The sequence below is a fragment of the Spea bombifrons genome, chromosome 1 (assembly GCF_027358695.1).
Source record: "Spea bombifrons isolate aSpeBom1 chromosome 1, aSpeBom1.2.pri, whole genome shotgun sequence".
NCBI lineage: Eukaryota > Metazoa > Chordata > Amphibia > Anura > Pelobatidae > Spea > Spea bombifrons.
In genome coordinates, this window is record NC_071087.1 from 76452224 (window position 1) to 76473676 (window position 21453).

General features: G+C 39.7%; 1 protein-coding gene across 6 annotated transcripts in view; it reads right to left on the reverse strand.

Moving 5' to 3' along the window:
* MAST3 (microtubule associated serine/threonine kinase 3) overlaps positions 1–21453 on the reverse strand; it is a 69348-nt gene that overhangs the window by 24712 nt on the left and 23183 nt on the right. The window contains exons 1-8 of one of the 6 annotated variants that reach the window (XM_053464052.1): positions 17274–18356; positions 6544–6632; positions 4447–4516; positions 4106–4126; positions 3577–3655; positions 2590–2747; positions 520–595; positions 100–309 (exon numbers count right to left, since the gene is read on the reverse strand). In XM_053464052.1, the coding sequence (XP_053320027.1) occupies positions 100–309; positions 520–595; positions 2590–2747; positions 3577–3655; positions 4106–4126; positions 4447–4516; positions 6544–6632; positions 17274–17356 (786 nt within the window). In that variant the 5' untranslated portion in view covers positions 17357–18356. Of the gene's footprint in view, positions 1–99; positions 310–519; positions 596–2589; positions 2748–3576; positions 3656–4105; positions 4127–4446; positions 4520–6543; positions 6633–17273; positions 18357–21453 lie in introns of those variants that run through there. The other 5 variants (XM_053464044.1, XM_053464021.1, XM_053464015.1 and 2 more) reach the window with 5 other exon arrangements.

Below are 21453 nucleotides of genomic sequence, written 5' to 3' on the forward strand. Positions count from 1 at the left end.
TCTAAATGCATTAATATCATGCCACTAAAATTACACCACCCATTACAGATTGCATTCATTTTTGATTGGCACGCAACAATAGAAATAACAGCATCTCACGTCTTGTAACATTTTCTCAAGCTTCTCTTGAAGTTCAGCAAAGTATCGTGAGGTGACCAGCGCCCCCATGGATTTATCCAAACAATCTCGAGCCAGCTCTATGATCTGGTGGTGGATGAAGCCCAGGACACCATCTGAAAGTGGCAATGTCCGGTTGGGGCAAAAGTTTGTGATAATGTCATGCAGTCTCTCCTCCATCTGTGCTGTGGCCTGAAAGGTTTAGGACAAAGGCAAATGTCCAAGTCAAAGTACCTCGTAACGCTCCAGTTTAAAGAAACAAAGCAAATAAGCTCCCCATGCAGTTACTGTCATACTGGTTTTATATTTGTAGAATATTGAAATCTTAAAAGAAAGGTTCTTTTTCAGGCATGAGCATCACAAACTGTGGGGCTCTTTTTAAGCTAAGGTTCACCTCTTTACCTTTGGAAATCTTTCTTTATATACATGGTTCATCATGATGATCTCATTATCAAAGTTTCCTGATGCACGACCAGGGCTGGAAGATAAAAGTGTTGAGGTTGGCTTAAGGGGTAAATTTGCAGTGAGAGAGAAATGTACAGGTTAAATGTGCATCTAGCTATATATGACAAAAATAAAAATATACTTTGGTGATGTGGATCTGAATTCTCATTTTGCTTCTCATATCAGTTTGTAGACGTTTCACACATTTATATGAATGTTTTCTTTCATGGTAAATCTCAAAACGGATTGTATGTTATTAGTACTATACAGTAGCGTACCTAGCGGGGGGCGGCGGTCCGCACCGGGTGCCGCTCATCAGGGGGGTGCCCACTTGCCAGCACCCGGCACCCCTCCAGAGACGGACAGTAATGTCCGCCGCTGGAGGAGCAGGCTCGCAAGAGAGCGGTATCGGAGGTCTTTAACAGACCTCCGATACCGCTCTCTTGCGATCCGCGCGGCAACTGCTGCTGTGCGCCGGGGTTTTTTGTCAGATCCCAGCCGCACTGAAGCCGCGCCCACAGTGCCCTCTGACCCGGAAGAAGACAGAAGAAGAAGAGGAGCGAAGAGGAAGACTGCTGTAAGAAGAAAAGAGGTAGAAAAGAAGGTAGGAAATCATTCAGTAAGACTGAGTGACAGTGAGAGTGGATTGGTATGTGTGGCATCTGTGGATTGGTATATCTGTGGAATCTGTGGATTGGTATATGTGTGGATTGTTATGTGTGGAATCTGTGGATTGTTATGTGTAGAATCTGTAGATTGGTATATGTGTGGATTGGTATATGTGTGGAATCTGTGGATTGGTATGTGTGGAATCTGTGGATTGGTATGTGTGGAATCTGTGAATTGGTATGTGTGGATTGGTATGTGTGGAATCTGTGGATTGGTAAATGTGTGAGAGTGATGGGTGTTATGCTGTACCATTTCCAATGTCTTTTTCATTATAATTATACTCTAAAGTACATCATAACTCCCATCATTCTATACTGTTCCATACAGTGGCAGAGCTGGGAGACAGAGGCCTTGCACCCCCACCGCAGGAATCCTGAAAGGTAAGTGAACTTCAAAGGGGGCAGAGGGTAGATAGTTAGGAGGGGGTAGATCGGGAGAAGGGAGTGAGATGGGGGGATAGGGGGTAGATAGGGAGAATGGAGTGAGAAGGGGTAGATAGGGCAGAAGGGGGTGAGAATGGGTAGGTAAGGAGAAAGGAGGGTAGCAAGAATATTGAAATAAAGAGTCAGAATGAGAGCGAGAAAATGAATGGATTAATATGTGGATGAATTGTGTGAATGAGTGAGAGAATTAATGAATTTGTGAGAATGCATCAATGAATATGTGTAAATTTGTGTGAAAGAATAAATGATTGCGTGAATGAAAGTGAATTAGTGAGGGACTGTAAAAGTGTTTGTGTTAATCATAGGTGTATAGTTGATTTGTCAAAAAGGCAAAGATGGTATAAGCAGGGTGTTTATGGGACAAAAATGGCACAGGCAGGGTGTTTATGGGACAAAGATGGAGTACACTCGGCTGTTTTGGAACAATGCTGACTCATGCTGGGCTGTTTGGGGGCAAAGATGGCACATCCTATGTGTGTGTAATTTGTGTGCTGGTCAGGTCAAGCACTATTATATGTTCAGTAAATGTTATTTAAATGTATTTATTTTACTTATAAGTTAGTAATTTATTTTTTCAGATTTCTTGTTGTTTACAGTTGACATACAGTTTACAAATTGGTGCAATAAATATTCTTGCCAACATAATTTTGTAGATGTCTTTACATTTGGGGGGGGGCACTTACAGGATCCGCCCCGGGTGCCAAATACTCTAGGTACGCCCCTGGTACTATATCTATATAATATATTATTAGTACTTTACCTATATAAACCAATACAAAGATATGCAGATATTCACTTTTTTTCCAGTACCAAATTATTTAATAGTCAAGCAATGACAGTTTCTCATATTAAAAGAGATATGTTAAGAAACAACGATATGGATACGGATAGAAGAGAGAGAGCTTTCACTACACACCTGAGGCTTCTGGATCGTGGACGCATGCAGGGTGAATGCCTCCCTTCTTCATCCGTGACACTCTCTGTACTCCGGAAGTGTTTAGAGAGAAAGTGTAGTTCGTCTGCAGTGGGTTGGAATGGCAGCTGGTGCAGCCTCTCCTGGGATGAAGAGGAAGACTGCAGAGAAAAGCAGCCACATATTTGATAAAGGCCTCTACATCCAAACGCTTGCAGTAAGGAACACTCCAGCTGAGTGCCCCCTTTAAATTAATATGCATGTTGAAATTTATCATAATCCCCCTACGCCTTTTCCTTCTTTCCCTGTGTCTGAACAACTTGGCTTGCAGGACATGCTGTTGGCTAAACACATCTTCTACTAACCAGTACACTCATGCGTCATAGCCAAAAAAGGAACGTTGGCGTGACTGTAAGCACGCTACACAGGCACCTGGAGTCTTAAGGACCAGGTGCCAACACATTATCCCCTATGTTAGCAAGCATGTACATGCAACAGGGGTCACTGGACACATGGTTTGCCAAGGGCTCTAGAAACTCTATGGCAGCCCTGGCATGTCAATATCACTTCACCATTCATTATAAAGGGTCTACACTGGCAGGTTTCTCCAGAAAGAAGGGCTAAACTGGCCCAGTATAAAACATAACTCAGTATGTAAATTAGTCTCCATAACTACACATTATACATGGCCAGCCAAACTCTTCCTGTAGCAGATCATAAGGGTTGGAACCTTTTAAGTTATGTCGTAAATAAATATTTCGTAAATAAACCCACAAGATAAAATCACTTATTTCTTTTTTTTTTAATGAATCTTTTTTGGATGGGCACGTGCTTCATAATGCACTCACACTAAAATCATAATACATGCTGTTAGTAGAATTGAAAGCATTTGGAGCATAAACACAAATTTTCCCCCAGTAACCATACCATTCCCTGTGGCTCTTTAGGTTAATGACATGACTTCAATAATATGAAAATTACATAAGTTACCGAAAGAGTGGAACTTGGAGTGTTGGTTCCATATCCTGAGGAAGGAAGAGATGCCAGGGACCATCTGCGCCCATCAGCTCTGAAGACAGACAGTAAACAAAGAGAAAAAAAATATAAAAAAGAATTGTTCACACTCTTTAAGACTGTAGCTTAGGCCATTCATTTTGTCTTCATATTGGACAAGGCATTAGCAACATCTGTTTTTTTTCCCACCTCTGATGGCATGCCTCACACACACAAGGCAATCCATTAAGACATGCATTAAGTATCGGTTTAGATGTCTGAAATGATCATATGATAACATCACTGGCTTTCGGTTAGAAGGATATATATAATACCAAGAGAGCCTGTAAATCCCATGCATAAAGAAATTTAGGATAACACGCTCTGGCTTTTACGGTTAACAGTTTTATCCTCTGTTAATTCCACAAATTCACATGCATGGAGTTGTAAATGAAAATGATGAACATCCATGCAATTTTAAACTGCAAGGTGCAAATTCAAGGCTCCCCACACCCTTGGTGTTTACCTGTCTGCACGAGGCCCATGACTGCAAACAGTTTTTGGCAGCATCAGAAGAAACAAAGAGGACATTTGTCAAAGAAAGGTGTAACACTCATTAAAACAAACTGTTTACACAATACTGGACAATGGAGAGGAACAAATCAGCAAACAATGGCAGGTAAAGTGAAGAAAAACAAAGTTAAAGAGAATGACAAATTATTGCCACAGTGCTTAGATCTCTTCACCAGCTGTACCTACTAAGCCAATCACTAAAAAAAAAAAAAAAAAAAAAAAAAAAAAAGACGAGCGGATATTGCTTTCTTTCTTTCCAATGTTAAATACTCAGCTACGACCAGCACAACTTACCTGCGAGCAAAAGGGAAGTTCACAGATGCACTGGTGGAGAAGTTCCTTGGACTATCCAAAGGACTGCTTCCTGCTGTCAAGAATAGGAAAACAAGCAGATCAATTTAGGAGTTTGCAAGTAAAACTATCAAGACAGCAAACTTATTATATTTCATCTATGGACAACAGAGAGATGTTTTTAAAACATACAAACTGTATATAACAGACTTATCCACTCTATGCAACTCTATGCTAAGTGTCATATACTGGTCAGATATCCCCATAGTAATTAATGTTGACCTAAAAATGGAAACCAGGTATAAATCTAAAAAGGTAAAAATTAAGCCATCCGCTTCTATTATCAATTTGACCCATATACAGTTGTGATAACATGTTTGCATACCGTTGGAGAATTGGTAATATATGTGCCATTTTTAAAGCAAACATGAGTGAGCTGGCAAAACACTTTTATTTCTAATTGGATTTATATTTAGGTGTAGGTTATAACTATAGGCCTTGTTGACCCCTCTCCACACATAGCGCTTATGGTTGTGACCATAAAGCTCTATTTTGGTCTCATCCCTCCAAATTACAGTGTGCCAGAAGCTGTGAGGCGCGTCAAGGTGTTGTCGGGCATATTGGAAGCGGAACTTTTTTGTTGCATTGGCGCAGTAAAGGCTTCTTTCTGGCAATTCGAACATGCAGCCCACTTTTGTTCAAGTATCATCATGTTCCTTAAAACAACCATACCATCTTTTTCCAGAACCTGTGTTTTTCAAGTTATCTGTGGGTTATTCTTTGTAGACCGAACAATCCTTCTGGCAGTTGTGGCTGAAATCTTTCTTGGTCTACCTGACCTCGGCTTGGTATCAAGAGATCCCCAAATTTTCCACTTCTTAGCAAATCATAGACATCTCTGGCTTCAAATGCAGCCAAGCCATCTTTTTCTTAACATGAACCATGAACTTTTAACAAGGTGATCTCCCTCACACATCCAGATGGTATTTTCATCGTTTGAGTTTTGCTAATCAAGACCCAACAACAAATGTTGGGTAATTTTGTTTATTTGGATGCAAAGTTGGGTGATACATGTTACCAACATACATCAATATAAGAATTTTAAAAACTATTGATAAGTACACCCCACCTCCTTGGTTCTGCTCCAAGCAATTTGTGCCCAATATTGCTTTGTTTTTGGAGATTATTTTGAATAGCGTGTAACTAGAAAGTTTAGTGTTTTTTATCGTTTGTAGGTTTGGGTGAGTTACAGACCAATAGTGATGGATGCTATATCATGATATTGGCCACTGAGGTTATTGGTATACTGTGGATACAGAGCAGCCGGAGACACTGGTAACTTATGGTTAGATAGGGCTGACTTATTCTTTCCTGTTGTTGAGTAACTCTGAATACCATTTTGATGACATTGTGTTTAAACTGTGCCTTTACTATTAAACAAAACATTATTCAAAGATCATTATTTATTTATGAGCGGACACACACACCAATGGAGAAGGAATGGCACTAAACCATATGTATCCCAATGTAACTATTTACCCCTGCAGAAAGCAATTCCGGGGCAAAATGTTAAGATCTGTCATAAATATTTACCACTAACACAGTACAAATTAGAATTTATCTAAAATCTTTAAAACGTGCTCTGCGGTGCCAGAAGGACTCTAATGGAAGTCAGCAGGCTAACTACCGAAGTGCTGGGAGCTTCACCTGCACACACGAAGTTCACTGGCAGAATTGCTTCCAGAGCGCAATACAAGACTTCTGCGTGTGGAGACCATGAACAGTTTGAGTAGAGAGAGCTTTCAGATGGAAGAGGACTATGTCGCCACTTCATAACATAAGGCGTTTAATTTATTATTTCTCTGACATTTACTTGGGAGGCATAAGAAACCATTTGTTTAGCTTTGCATTGTTAGAAGGATTTATATAGTGTGTTTACTTAAAACAGAAAGATAGGCTTTCCTCTGGTTAGTGTGATTACTCTCCATATTGAGCTGTGCTATAGGCCATCTATATAAACAGAACACCGCAATTTTAGCTACAAGCTAGGTAGACAAAACAAATAGGTTTGATAAGATATTACAAATGAATGCTACTTACCTGTAGGTACAGACAAAGGGGAAAGTGGCCTTGACAAAGTCGGAGATGGAGACCCAACAACCAGGCTCTTCCTATTACTGCTCCTACAACTGAGGAGAAATATAGATTGTGTCACAATAATACTCAAGGCTGGATTAGGGGTGCAAAAATAGCAGATCTACAGATGTCATTCAAACACTTCTCCCATTATGCTAAGATAGATGAAAGCCGAGTGGAGATGTACTTTAACAACCCTGCTTAAGCAAAGACTATTAGGTGGGAACATGAAGGGAATACAATACCCCAGGAACAAGACAATAAAAAATAGATTGCTGAAAAAGCTCCATCACGATAAACTATTTGCATAGGGAAAAATGTTTTATATATACTGTTTTTAGGTTTAAAATAGGGAATTCAATAAAAGCTGCTGTGACTGAGATTTGAAAACTATTTAAGTAGATTTGTTAAAATATTACATAGTTCAGTCACACTTTACCAAGTAAAATACTTACTTTCAAAAGAATTACTTTTAAAAACTACGACTTGCCCCAAACTCTAAAAACAGTTCTATACACTAAATAAACCTTTTGGAAAAGAGTTGTAAATGTATATTAAGTAAAGAAAGTTACAAAGATACAAAGTTTTATTGATGGCTCTGGGGCCCTACCAAATCACTGTCACAGCCATACTGATAAAATGGAAAAGGCGTCAGACAATAATACATTTTTCTCAGAGCGGGTACCCTGCTAAGATCTTTTAAACACCAATGTGCAAAACCAACCAGGATTACAGTCAAGACCCTATAAGCGGATGCAAGTTTCAGAAGAAATGTCATTGTTCACCCTTGTTAGAAAGAGTCCGGGGAAAGCAAGGGGTTATTAACATGAAATACTGATTTCTAAAGAGAAAATGAAGTCCAAAGTGGAACTTTTTGGGAGAAAACCAGAAAAAATTAAAAAGGTACACGCCAAACATCATATCTCCACTTTCTTTCTCTACTCTATTTGCCTTGCAGAAGATGCCTTCAGAAGACTCTTACATGCATCCACCATTGATGGTTTGGGGATGCTTTGCTGCAACATAACCTGGACAGACTGCAATCACCAAAAGAACCATTCTGCTTTTTTACCCTAAATCAATGTGACATTGAACGCATTGTAGAATCTTGGGGAGCATTTAGGTTTAGTGGCACTTTGTGAAGTTGTGCGTCAATTCTTCACTTGGGTGCCGTTTAACTAATATAAGCTTCGGTTAAAGATGTAATAATCCTAGGATCCAGAAATATGCATAAAATCAGATAGGGTGCAAAATAAAATAATATATATAATAAAATATGTTCTGCACATACATATGTATACAAGTTCTCTCCCCAATTTTAGCTGCTTATTGTTTGTTGGCTCAGGCACAGGAAAATTAAGAAACACAGTTTTGCCACATGCACCCGGAGACCTCAGCTTTTATGAAACAAACATTTAATCTAAATATCTTCAAAAGATAGATCTTCCAAAGTACAAGCTATAGATATAAACCAGACATCAACAAAGATAAACACACACACGCCAGCATATGTGTAAAAAGGTCATAGTCCCCTTTTCAACAACAAAGAGTTTGCACTTCTAAACGTACATATTAATAATCCGCCAAAACACGTTCTAACAAAACAGGAAATAACAGGAACTGTTGTGCTGCACTGTATAATGTTGGCTTTCATATAACATGGCACTTATCTAGCATGCCACAGTAGTAAACAGAGCACTCGTTATGTTAAGTCCAGGGCACATGCTGGTATAAAGTTACGCAGTGTCCATGTCCTCAGTTACTAAAGGGTTAATACAGATCAAATATGTAAGCACAATTTCACAAGCCAGTCACCATCACTACCAAATTAATAAATCTAGCAGCCTGGACATCTGTTTTCCAAAAAGAACACATCAATGGATTATTATTTCATCAGAGGTGGCACAAACACATAAATATATACCTACATGGGTTGAGAGACAGAAGAATTCATGATGTCAAACTTACGCATTTTTGGTGGATTGCTCATTGCCTGTATAACATAAGCATACAAAACACACACGAGTTTTGTTTGCACTCGCACACATCTGGCTGCTGACATTTCAGCCCAGTTTTACAAAGACTTCCTGTTTCCACAGTGTATTCTTGCAACACCCACCAAAAAAAAGCAATATCTAGAAAAAAAAACACTGATTTCAGCGAGAATGGATGGTTCATCTCATATCATTAAGACCCCCCCATTTAAAATGTATGCTCTGCTTTCATTCTAGCTTCCCATTTGTGACTTCCAACATTAGCCCAACCTATGCATATAGACCGACTTTCATAAAAATATTTTTCTTTCAGCGTTCATTATACGTACCTCTAATTAAGATTTTTTTGTTTCCAGACTGGGGAAAAAAAGTTTAAAACTTTTTTTTTTTTTTTTACACAATTAATAGTTCGCCCAGTTCAAATATTTGGCTCTACCAGCCCCTCCATATAGACAATGGCGTTCCTCTTGTTTAAATGGACACTGTAGCTCTCTCTTAAATCATTCAAGAAGGGCCAACATACCCAACAAACTATGTCTGAATAAGTCAGTTTACACTCACTCCTGTTGAATGGACCATTCCATTGGCTTATACGTTTACAATGCCCTAATTAAAAATTTGTGCTAGGATACCTTACCATACAAAACATTAGAAATTCAAGAGTTAGCTCTATGAGCGTACCAAAAACTTTGACATGAACTCGCAATGCACAATTCACAGTTTTCTAATGTTGAATACTAGTGACCGCATTGCTAATGACAGGGAAAAATATGTAAACTGAAAAAAATCTATTTTCTAGATATTTGCTTTACAGAAAATGTTATCCTTCCTATTCTGAAGCAGAGCTTCTCTTCCACATATTTATGAAATAAAGGTCAGTCTTCTTACAGATCACCTACTAGTTCTACTGATCGATGAGACTCTAGTTTTAGCCTAGAACGAGAATATCCAATAGCCTTCGGCTCAAGATTTTCAACTATTTCAAACTTGCGTTGTCCCGTTTGTTAACACTTTGTGTAGTCCTCAGTAACCTAATATATTAGTAGCTTATTTAAAAAGGAAAGAAACGCAGCAATAATTTAACTGATGTCACATTAATATTACTCAACGAAAGACTTGCTTTAAATACACAGTGGACAACCATCTGCGTTGTTATTAAAAGACGCAAGCTGTGGTTTTCACAAAACAATTAAAAGCATTCTCTACTACCTGGTGTTCCGCTGTCGCATTTTATCACACACACACACACACTGCTACCTCTACTGAAATGAGGGCGCACATCACAACATGCTTCTTGCACATGCACTGAAGAACTCATAGTATCAGTATTACAATCACATGGGTGCCATCGCCACACGTACACGGGATCGACTGCAGCTTCAGTGACTCCGAAGGGATAGCTACTGAGCATATGCAATGAGCTTACGGACTACTTCTTCCTGGTATCTGTAGAATCAGCCAAGAAAGGAGGAAAATAAAACAAGTCTCGTTTTCCAATTCCAGAAACTAAATAAAGTATTCCACAATTATCATGCAATAAAATAAAAATACTATCCTGGGGAGTACATTGTTCCTGTAAGTCCCCTCTAAAAGCCGGGGGCTGGGGTACATTTTTCCCATTCCCTTATCGTATCTCAAATTCAAAACTAAGCAGTAAAAGTAACTTATAAACCTCATATATCCTAAACTATGCAATATATGTGGTTGTATACATGTAGATTGCACATCCAAACCATGAAATTATACAATATAACAGGAAACCGACTGATATAAGGGGTTAAATTCCATTAACGTGCTAAAGACACAAGAATATACATATGCCTGAGGGTATACAACCTCTTTACAACTTTGGTGCACCCGCTTTTGAGAACTTCAAACCCCAAATGTCCCTTTTTTTTTAAACTTAAAAATATATTATAAAATATTTTCAAAAAGTACATCGCACGACAGCAACACCAACATAAGTAGCAGCATGTATCTATACAAAAGGTAGCAAGTCACTAATCTACATACCGTATTTATCGGCGTATAACACGCACCCCCATTTTTGAACAAAAAAACTGAACAAAAAAAACTTCATCAGAATCACTGCTATCTGGGAAACCACACACACACACACACACACACAGTAAGACACACACACAGTAAGACACACTCACACTCAGACACACACACCCTAACCCCCCTTCTCAGGATCTCCCCTCTCTCTCCCTAACCCCATCCCGGTCACTTACCTTCAACTCCTGTGTTGGAAGCGTGAGGCGTTTGTCTCGGGTGCCGGCGCTTCACTGCTGAGCGCCGGCACCCGAGACAAACGCCTCACGCTTCCAACACAGGAGTTGAAGCGCTGAGGCAGGCTGAGGCAGGTGGCGGCGGCGGCTGCTGCTGAGGCAGGCGGCGGCGGCTGAGGCAGGCGGCAGGCGGCTGAGGCAGGCGGCAGGCGGCTGAGGCAGGCGGCAGGCGGCTGAGGCAGGCGGCAGGCGGCGGCGGCGGCTGAGGCAGGCGGCGGCGGCGGCTGAGGCAGGCGGCGGCGGCGGCTGAGGCAGGCGGCGGCCGCCAGCAGAGGAGTCCTGAATTTCTGTCAGTCAGGGGGGCCCGAGAGTTGCCGAGCGGTCGTCTTCAGCAACCGCTTGGCACCCCTTGGGCCCCCCCTTACTGGCAGAACTCCAGGGCCCGGTCGCAGTTGCGACCCCGGTAGTTCCGCCACTGGCTCTAGGATTTATCGGCGTATAACATGCAGGTAGGGTTTCAGCTTAATATTTTAGTTAAAAAAGTGCGTGTTATACGCCGATAAATACGGTAAGTGGATAAATGTTTGTAGTTGAAAGACAGATATACCAAATACAAGAAGGAAATCAATTATACAACTAATAAAAAAGAAAAAGAAGAAAACAGATGTTCAAAGTCTGCTTATGAGTTGTACTATTTTGCAGGAACTAGGGCAGTGATGGCAAACGTTTTTGGGCCCGAGTGCCCAATTTTCTGCATGAAACCAAGTTGCAGACCTCAAAGTGCCAACAATGCATATTAAACATGGAATGGAAGTTTTTTCGGGGCAAAATTACTATCCACAACAGTGTGCATCAATTTGCCGTATAAATTATGTTTGTCTTTTAAGCATAGAATGTGTCTGCAAATAACAGAATCCAATGCAATAATAATTTATAATTGGCAGCCGTTCGCATTGATGTCAGCCCTCCTGCCACCTGAAACACCTTCGTGCCGCTCACCAGAACGCAATCCGGAAAAATAGCTGGTGAGTCGGCAACCTTTGCGCGTGCCAGTACTGAAGGCTTGGCGTGCCGTTGTGGCACGTGTGCCATAGGTTCGCCATCGCTGAACTAGGGTAACAGGACAAGGACACTCTATTGGGCAATCAGGCCCCCCGTGTCCCAATTATCCTTGGGCTGGTTGGGGGAACTCAGATCTCCCTTGTAACAAGCCTATATCCACTGAGCAGGCACAGACCTCATAGCGACCAGCATGGTAGATGACGGCTGCAGAGATAAGCGATAGGGGGCAGGTAGGGTCCTGTCCCGGGTCAGACCTAGGGCAGGGTCTAGCCAAGATATGTATCTGGTTGTCCTACTGCGGATATAAGCATGGCACCTACAGAAGAGTAAATTAAAAAAAGTTTCCCCTTTAAGCTTTCTCACAGCCCCTGCCCTGCGAGAGTTTACTGTTCCAATAAACACCTTCCTAAAATGTGTACATTTTTTGAATCATGTGAAAAGAAAATCTAAACAAACTTTGAAGCACAGGCTAGAAGTAAAGTTATGGGCTAAATTATACAAAAATGTGGATATTGCAATATAGGAAGGAGCCTGCCACTGTGTCACAAGTATGGAAAGATAGAAAAATGTAAATATTGGCATTCTACTGCAAAATGACCTCACTGAAAAATATTTTTGGCTCAGCTAAATGCTGTCTCTAGAAGGTAACAGCCCTAATTAGCTCTACTGGACCACGTTATCCTTCCACAATCACCCTGCACTACAGGCTCCATATCAGTTTACAAAGCTCTAAATAAACCAGATTGGGATAATGCTGCTTTTAAAGTTTTAAGGGCCTTCTCTCAAATGCTTAAAGCATCATGCCTCCTAAACCCTATATTGTATAGATCTATACATGAAATAAACCCATGTAACTGTTTTCAGAGAAAATAAGCAATATAATTGCAATTTTAAAAATACACCTAATGCTTATATTACATGGAAATATTTTTTCTTTTCTGCATGATTATTCTTCAAATTATGTGCTCACCTAATGCTAAGTTACTGATTTCCAGTAGCCTTTGTTAAGGGTGCGTTAGAAGTGGCATAAGACATATGCTCGTTAATTTAGTTAAACCTTTGACGGCAAAAGTTTCCCTACAATAAAAAGTTTTCAGTAGTGATGTGTACACCATAAACTAGAATTCAGAAATATCAAAAATAAGTTAATTATTAAGATTGAGGGTGCATCAGGAATGGTGGCTGGTCACATATCCAACCCCAAGAGAGTTACACCGGGGGATAAAGCCCTGCACACACCTACATATTTAAAATGCATGCAAAACTCTTCAACAAATGGTCTTGATCAGGACCAAAACTTATTTCTATTCTACGATTACTCCTTTGAGTGCAGTGTGTGGAGCACATTTTTGCACTTCAAAGCCTGAGCCGATATTCAAACTTTTGTTCTGCAGAATTCTCTTCAGAGGAAGCCTCCACATTTAACTGTTAACGAAAGTCTTTCCTCTTTAACAGAAGTTTTGCATGTAAAGTTTTAACATGTGTGACTTCCTCTGGAAAAGGGGGGGGGGTCGCTGCTAGACAGCTCAGCAGCCTCCACTGCACTGTAATTGTGGGGACACTAAAGTGACACCGCATATGAGACATCCTGGGTCCATTTTCTCAACCATGTATCATACAAATGATTGGAACCGAAAGGGTTTAAATTCTCATTCCATTTGTAATGCTAGATCTTAGTGCTTCCATTCTGCTGCCACATCATCTGTTCCCGCATCACCTTAGTAGTTTAAGAGGAAAGCTCCACGGAAAAACAAAAATTTTAACAATAAAAAAATAACATAATGCTGTATACAGTAATGTAGATTAGCAAGGAGAAAATGAAGTCCATTCCTCAACAGACTTTCATAGTCATAGTATCCCCTGGGTTCCTAACAATGAGCCAGTCTATTGTTTACCACCGGTAGTATGATGAGTCAGTACATTAGGCTAAGATAACACAGCTAGAATACATACAAATGGCTAATATAACAATATGCAAAAAATAGATAGGAGTAAGAAAAAAAACAATATTTTTTGAAAACTTATTTTTAACCCTGTAAGGAATAAGGGTATATTTACACACACACACACACACATATATAAGTACACATACACACACTTAAAGAACAAAGGGTTTTTAGCAGTTTTGCTATAGTCAAGCACAATTCCTCCCTCTCATATTTAGTTTTAAGCACACAAACTGTATAAAAATATAGAAAGGCAAGTCTCTTGTTGGAAATCTTACATGTACAGATAAACCAACTAGTGCAGGGAATTAATCCCCCCCTCCCCAATTTTTTTTCCTAAAAAGTCACCCAAAAGTCATTGAGCTCTTAAGTACGATCGATTCTATTGCAAATAGAGGTGGCGGCCTATGTGTTGGTTTTATACAACTGTTAGCAATGGGTGTGGCTGAAACACCTAAACTCAATCATTTTTCCACAAACTGGTTCTGGTTATGTAGTGTATCGTCGTTGCCTCTCATCCTCATGATCATGGCGAGGCAGCAATCACAGCCTATGGCAATCACATGCAAGCAGGAGCAAGGGCTACTATTGGCATCTGCTAGTCTGCCCTGGTCTCCAGACAGCCGCCAGCAGCAGCAGTCCAGGGCTTGAAGTCTGGTTAAATGTACATACAAGGGTTTCCACGACAAAAGTCTCACATTCATTCCTACTAAATGTTAAACAGCCAATAGAAGATTATGGAGAACTCTAAAAGGGTACTTCAAGAACACTTATGTAAATTATACACAATAGACTATGTTCTTCAAAGGGGACCAATCAACATACTTTGAATCAGATGTATCATTAAAAACACAAAACTACTGTGGTGTTTTCTTTTTGAAATTATAGGTTTCAAACAAATTGTCTGCTTCCACATTTGCTATGTATTTCTTTGAGTTGTCACCTTAGCCCCCCCAAAAAAACACTACTAGACAAACACACTAAATCCTTGGAATCCAGTACAATGAAACCTATTGTAATAGTGCTTATTGATTCAATAAATAGATAACAGTGAAAATGGCCATTTTAAACTTCCTGTTCCCAGGACCTGGAACATTATTATTACAATCGCTATTAACGCATTTCTCCAAGCATATTGAAGTGGGTCAGTTACTTTTCCTCAATGTTGCATTCTGCAATTCAGCACACTTAATAAAGCCATGCAATGATGTTTTCCTATTGGAAAAAGTAGAGAGTAACAGCCATGTTAAACAACGGAGAAACAACTGTTCCTTTAGCAAAGGGCTTCAGGCCTTTCAGAATAAGGGACCCTCTTGTTAGAGTCATTTTTGGGTAGGGAATGACACCAAGATAGTACATGACTTCTTACGATGGCACGTTCTAGGTCTGCAGAGAAAGAAAGCACTAAAAAGCTTATTTGTTAACTTGACCTAATTTAGAAGCCACTTTGTAAGCCGGTGATTTTCCATTTATTTTAAGTTTAACCCTATTTAACAAAATCACCACAAGAATTAACTCTTTAGGGCCCAGTAAAAATGTTTTCTCACTGTTCTTTCTCTCTTCAGCTCGCAATCACAATGAGAAGAATAGAGGCAGAGGACGAAGTAGGAAGTGCTTACATACATTGCCTAAGTCATTGGACATTAACTGTGCATGTGATTGGTTGTAAAAGCGATCACATGTGCAGAGATCAGCCAAAGGCTGTTCGGGTCATGGAGTGGTCATTGTGTGAGCGGTTTTAAACGATGACGGACCAGATACGTCAGAGGTCCTTGTTTTATGACGTATCATCAGTCCAGAAGGGGTGAAAGTGCATATGATGCCTGAAATATATAACTTTTAACTATGGTAGCATTATGCTCATTTAACAATACAAAATGCTTAAAAAATGTTAGGATCAAATGCGTTCTTACAGCAATATCAAGGCCAGTATTTTAAAACAAAACAAAGCCTTAATAATGAAAACAAATGTCCACCATTCTGCTGTCATATCTTAAGCTTCAAAGCTTATCTTTGATCTGCCAGTGAAATATCAGATGGGAACACCATGACAAAATGATACAGAAAATATAAACAGCAGGTCAGGCTGCTGCTCTCTTCTTAAAAATACCAGTTTCCTGGGAAACCAAGTTAATACTGGTGGGCTGGCAGCCATAATTTAAAAAAGTATTTTCAAACCAGATATTCTACCGCAAAAAAATATGTTCTGTTGATAAAACCATCTGCTGCTTAACCAAGACAAAGCCCTATAAAGGCTCTGACACTATTTACAAAGCAGACAATTGAATGTCCTTCTGCTTTAGTTAGGGTGAGGGGAATAAAGGATGGTTAACTCTTAAATGGAAGATAGTGAATGTGACTCGATAACACTAAGTGCGGCTTCAAAAGTGTCTTGATAACTGTGGAGGCCAAACCACCTCTTTTACAGGGATCAAATATTGGTTTGTCTGAATCCGGAAAATTACATGCAACTAATTTTATTGACTTGGCTGGCAGCACATAGGCCAAACCTAATGTTAGGTGTTGGCTGGCTTACTACAAGAATTAAAAGATGGAACAAAAAAAGCCAAAAGACATTATAACAGGTTTACAATACTTGGAATGCTTTCTTTGGTATAATATTCTTCGGTATATTGCATTCGTGATTATAATATTCATCCAATTCAGTGGAACGGGTATTCCAAATGAGAACGGTGAATTGTTGCTAGGTATGGTCAGGCAGCCTGAAACAATATCCACATATTCTGTTCATCAAGTATTGCTTTGATGGTAAGAATACTTATTTAGAAATGGACCAAAGAGGTGCAGTATTTCCACAAGAAACTGTAGGTAAAGGTGCCTTCAAATTCCTTTCTAATTGAGTAAAAGCTGTACTGCAATTTGGGGTGCGGAGATACACACCGCTGACCACTAGTGCAAGAACACAATTGCAGGTAAACACAAACCAAAGACTTGTAAATACGGCCATAAATATAACAGTGCCCTGAGCACTTTTCGCAGCATTTTGAACTCCTCTCTGGGATGGCCTCTTTTTATTTCAAGAAAATCTTAGTGAACTAATGTGATTCTCATCTTTGTCCAAAGCCAAAATAATTGAAGATATATATACATAGTAACCCTTCATAACGTATACTTAATATATATTTACAAAATACATGACTCACTCAAGGTAAATTTACATCCGTGTTCCAAATTATAGCAAACTGTACTCATCACATTTGAGCATCCCAATTGGCTGAAAATAAACTTTTAGCAACTTGATTTGGAAAACGCACACATACTATATATATATATATATATATATATATATATATATATATATATATATATATATAATGTTACTGGGACACTAATACTATAGTATTTAATAGTGCATAACCAATCTCCAGGATACCTTTTGAAAAACATGAATAACATACAAATATAGCATTGGTCAAACAGCAAAAGCCTCCAATATTTACCTTTTGGAACGCTGCAGTAAGGCACCCTTCGCCAAATGCCCCTTGCACCCATGGAATGCCATCCAGTAACTTGGATCAGACATCTTTATCGCAGCTTGTCTTTCCGAAAGGGCCTCAAAGATCAATTTCTCCAAACTTTAGCGCCATCAAAAATCCCAATGTATATGAAGCCATTTAGGGCATTTGTTCATTGCAGGCCAATCCACGCATCAAAGAAATGTGACTGATCCAATCAGAGCTTCCTTTTTCAATGAATCCCAGAGACAAGGCTTTTAATATTAATTGGAAACAAAGTTTTTCCTTCATCCAGATGTCATGCCACAAGGTTAAAACTCTTCTGAGGCTCTTTGTGTATCATTTAATTGACCCATGCTGTATAAGAGGATCATGAGGCTAACACAGCACCCTGAAATCCATGCTTGGAGGTGCAATTAAGTTAGAATGATCACCACAAACTACCCTCCAGAAGTGGCAGGATGTCCATGATCTTACATCAGCAGAAACTGCAGATGAGCATTGGAAAGAACCAGATCATCTGGATGCCAGGAAGAGACAAAAGGCTGTACAGGCAGCAATGAATGCAGGGGTTCTAGAATGAGAGAGTAGCTTTGCATCTAGAAAGTGAAGGAGCTGGTCCTGAAATCGTCTAGCAACGGAAGACCAAAAGATCGGTAGATCGCATAGCTATGGACAACAGAAGCAACATCTCCAGCAACAGCTGGGCCCACGGTTGGACGTGCCCCAATTCCGCTTGCGTCTGCCAGTGACATCAATTGCCCTAAACCAGTGCACTTCCCGCATTTGCATTAAGTCGTATAGAATTTAAAAGGCTTCCACGTCACAGCGCAAGATCTATGGACACCGTGTCTAAAGCGGCTTCATTGTTTGCATGTTCCCTATACGAACGGGTCCTTACATATGGGAACCCCCGAGCATATTGCTTTCATCCCAGTCCTTTTATCCCCCACCACTGGGCGCTTGCAGGCTGGCAATATATACTTGCATGCTCCTCGTGACTATGGTAACGCCGAACTGTCCCGCTCCCCCGGGAGACCCCCTACTTCTGGTGGGAAGCTCCAGTCCCGCCGGCACTAACTAACAACGAGGGGCTACAACGGCAGGAAGCTGGGGTCGTGATGTCACCAGAGAAGGCGTGTTTTTAGCTGCTAACTCTGTCAGTGCTGGAGAAAAGTGAGGCCTGATGAGCATGATGCACTGGCTTGGTGTAGAAGATATATTAAACGCTGCTTATTATAAAATGATCTATCTATCTATATATATATTCTACCAGTATGAGTAACTTCACTTTAGTAATGCTTACATATAAGCAACGTTCTCCACTAAAGGAGAACAACATTACATTAAAGGAAACTAGCACATTATAATACAGAAAAAATCTGATTACTGATTGCTGTTACTTTCATATTCATGGAAAGTGTGTTACCCTGAGTACTGCCAGCATATAACAATAGCCTAAGGGAGCAGACTTTAAATAACAGGGTGGTGTACTTTGTGTAGCCTTAATAATATTTAAGGCGTCTGCCCCAGTGCATCACTTTACTCATCATGGACTTCATTAATATTTCTTAATGAGGTCAGAATAACAAAAATGTGCAGCCAATCACTATATACGGTATCTGTAGTAAACCTTGAGTCCAATAATTATTTTATTTATAAAGCACCAACACATACAAATATACATTAACACATAAAAACACATCATGAGTTGAAAATCCTGCCCGTGAGCTTACAATCTAAAGAAACAGTACGGGAAAAACAAAGGGAGACGTGAAAAGATGGAGTAATAGCTCTCTTCTACCACTAATTAGGGGTAAGTACCATATTTGCTCGATTATAAGACGACCCGCGAATCGCGTAGACGTCTACACGCTGCCCCAGCTACACACCGGGGACTCAGAAGCACCAGTTAGTTGGGGGGGGGCAGGATGATCCAGGTACCCCTGCAGCGCTGCGGGGGATCTGGAGCTTAGTCTCATAGTCATATTTGAGGTCTGATTATGAGACGACCCCGGTTATAAGACGAGGGGTATTTTTCAGAGAAAAAAAACCTCGTCTTATAATTGAGCAAATACGGTAATTTCAGAATCCAAAAGAGTATGTATGAATAAAATGAACAGAGCTAGTGATTGGCTTAAGATAGTGGCTAGCTGAGGGCTTGTGGTGTTACAGGAATACTACAAAAGGGGAAAGAGAGAGAAGGACATTTTTGTAAAAAAGAGGAGGATTTAGTGCTGTAGGAGGCCAGAGGGGGAGGGGATCATGAGGGAAGATTTGAAAATGTAAACGCCAACATTTGGCCAAAAATATACAATGTCCCCAAAATATATATTTTGTATATACAGAAAAACTAACATACTAAGACAAAATATTAAATTAGAAACATGCTTGCAGATATGCCAAAGTAGTCCAAATGAGGTTGAATACCTTTTATATCTTGCAAGGGGCCTCTCTTGAGATGGTGGCTAGTAGAGGGCTTGTGGTGGTACAGGTAAAATTAGAAACGTGCTTGTAGATCTGCCAAAGTAGTCCAATGAAGTTGAATACCTCATTTCGAATAAGGTATTATCATGGTTTGCAGAACGTAAATGGTATATAGACTTTTAATTAACTGTATTTAATACGACTCATGGTTTAACTTGGAGTGATCAATCATGACATAAACTGTCCTTTAAAAATTCTTAACTGGGTATAGCACAGAGACTGCTGTCTTTTCCCCCAAGATGAGGACTTCCAGAAACACATTTGATTTTTCCATGATGCCATGTCTGGGCACTGGATGTTGTGAATCTATTTACCAGAGGGCTAGGAGTCATGCATTGTAATGCTGAGACAGTACAGTCATAAATGCATTCCATTCAGTTAACATGTTCATTGCCATCAGGCTAAATAGGTTCAAACAGTATTCAAAAATGTTTTTTAAGAAGAAGTTAGGCATGGTCAAAACAAATCTTAGTGCCATAGTTCTGAGATTAGCATTTAGGGTAACTATCTAGCTAAATGAAGATCAAATAACTAAATTGCTATTACCCAGAATTGTGCTTTGTCTGTAACCCTTAATATTTGGATTTTTAATTTCTCATGGTAACCGATCAGTGCGCAATAATTCTGTTTTAGCTATAGGCCTAATGTTGTGTCACTTTGTTGGAAAAGATATTGTCAACTGTAGCAATGGGTTTATAACACTAAGCTCTTTGTCAAGGTACGATCCTGATTTATTGTAATCCTGTAATGCGGATTAAAAAGAAATGATTAACTAATTACAGGTTGGTTTAATTTAAGGAGCATGTTAAGAAGCATATCCTGTGTCCACTGTGATTGAATTTGTAAAATATAACAATATATAACATTGTGACAGAACCGCACAGCGAGGCAATGCAGTGAATTCTGAAATATGTTCTGCTGTCTCTTATAAAGATTGAAGATCAATGAAAACGGGCAACTGCAACTTTACATGAAAAGGGACAACGATGTCCCCGACAGCCCCAGTACAGAAGAATGCATAAACTTTGAGTACTTAATTATGCATTCCTTAAAGCAATGTAAAAAAATATATAGCGCTCACCGGAGGTAGAGGCTGCAGCTTGCCTCCTGCTCTGTGGTCTGAGGATTATTGGCACTGATTGGCCAAGAATCAGTGCCTCTAGCCAGGACGCTTTATTGTCTATTGCATTTTTTCACAATGTAGAGGACTTACACTGCTGTGAAAAAGTATTTGCCCCTTTTCCAATTTCTTCTGTTTTCTTTATATTTGTCACACTTAAATGTTTCAGATTATTAAACTAATTTTATTACAAAAATAACCAGAGTAAACATAAAATCCAGTTTTAAATGATTTAATGTATAGAAGGAAAAAAGCTATCTAAAGCTACCTGTCCCTATGTGAAAAAGTAACTGCCCCTTAGTTAGGAAATTCTGCAAGTTTAATTGGGTTGAGTTTCACTGCACACACCCGGGCGAGATTACTGTCAGCCCTATTGAATCTATACATCAATTAAACAGAACCTGTCTTGCAAAGTAGGCTTAAGGGTCTAAAAAAAAAAAAAAGCAGGACGCAATGTAAATAAATACAAAAACAGATGAGAAACGAACAAGTTTATAAGTCTGGAAAGAGGTACAAAGCCATTTCTAAGGCTCTGGAACTCAAGCGATCCATGTCAGA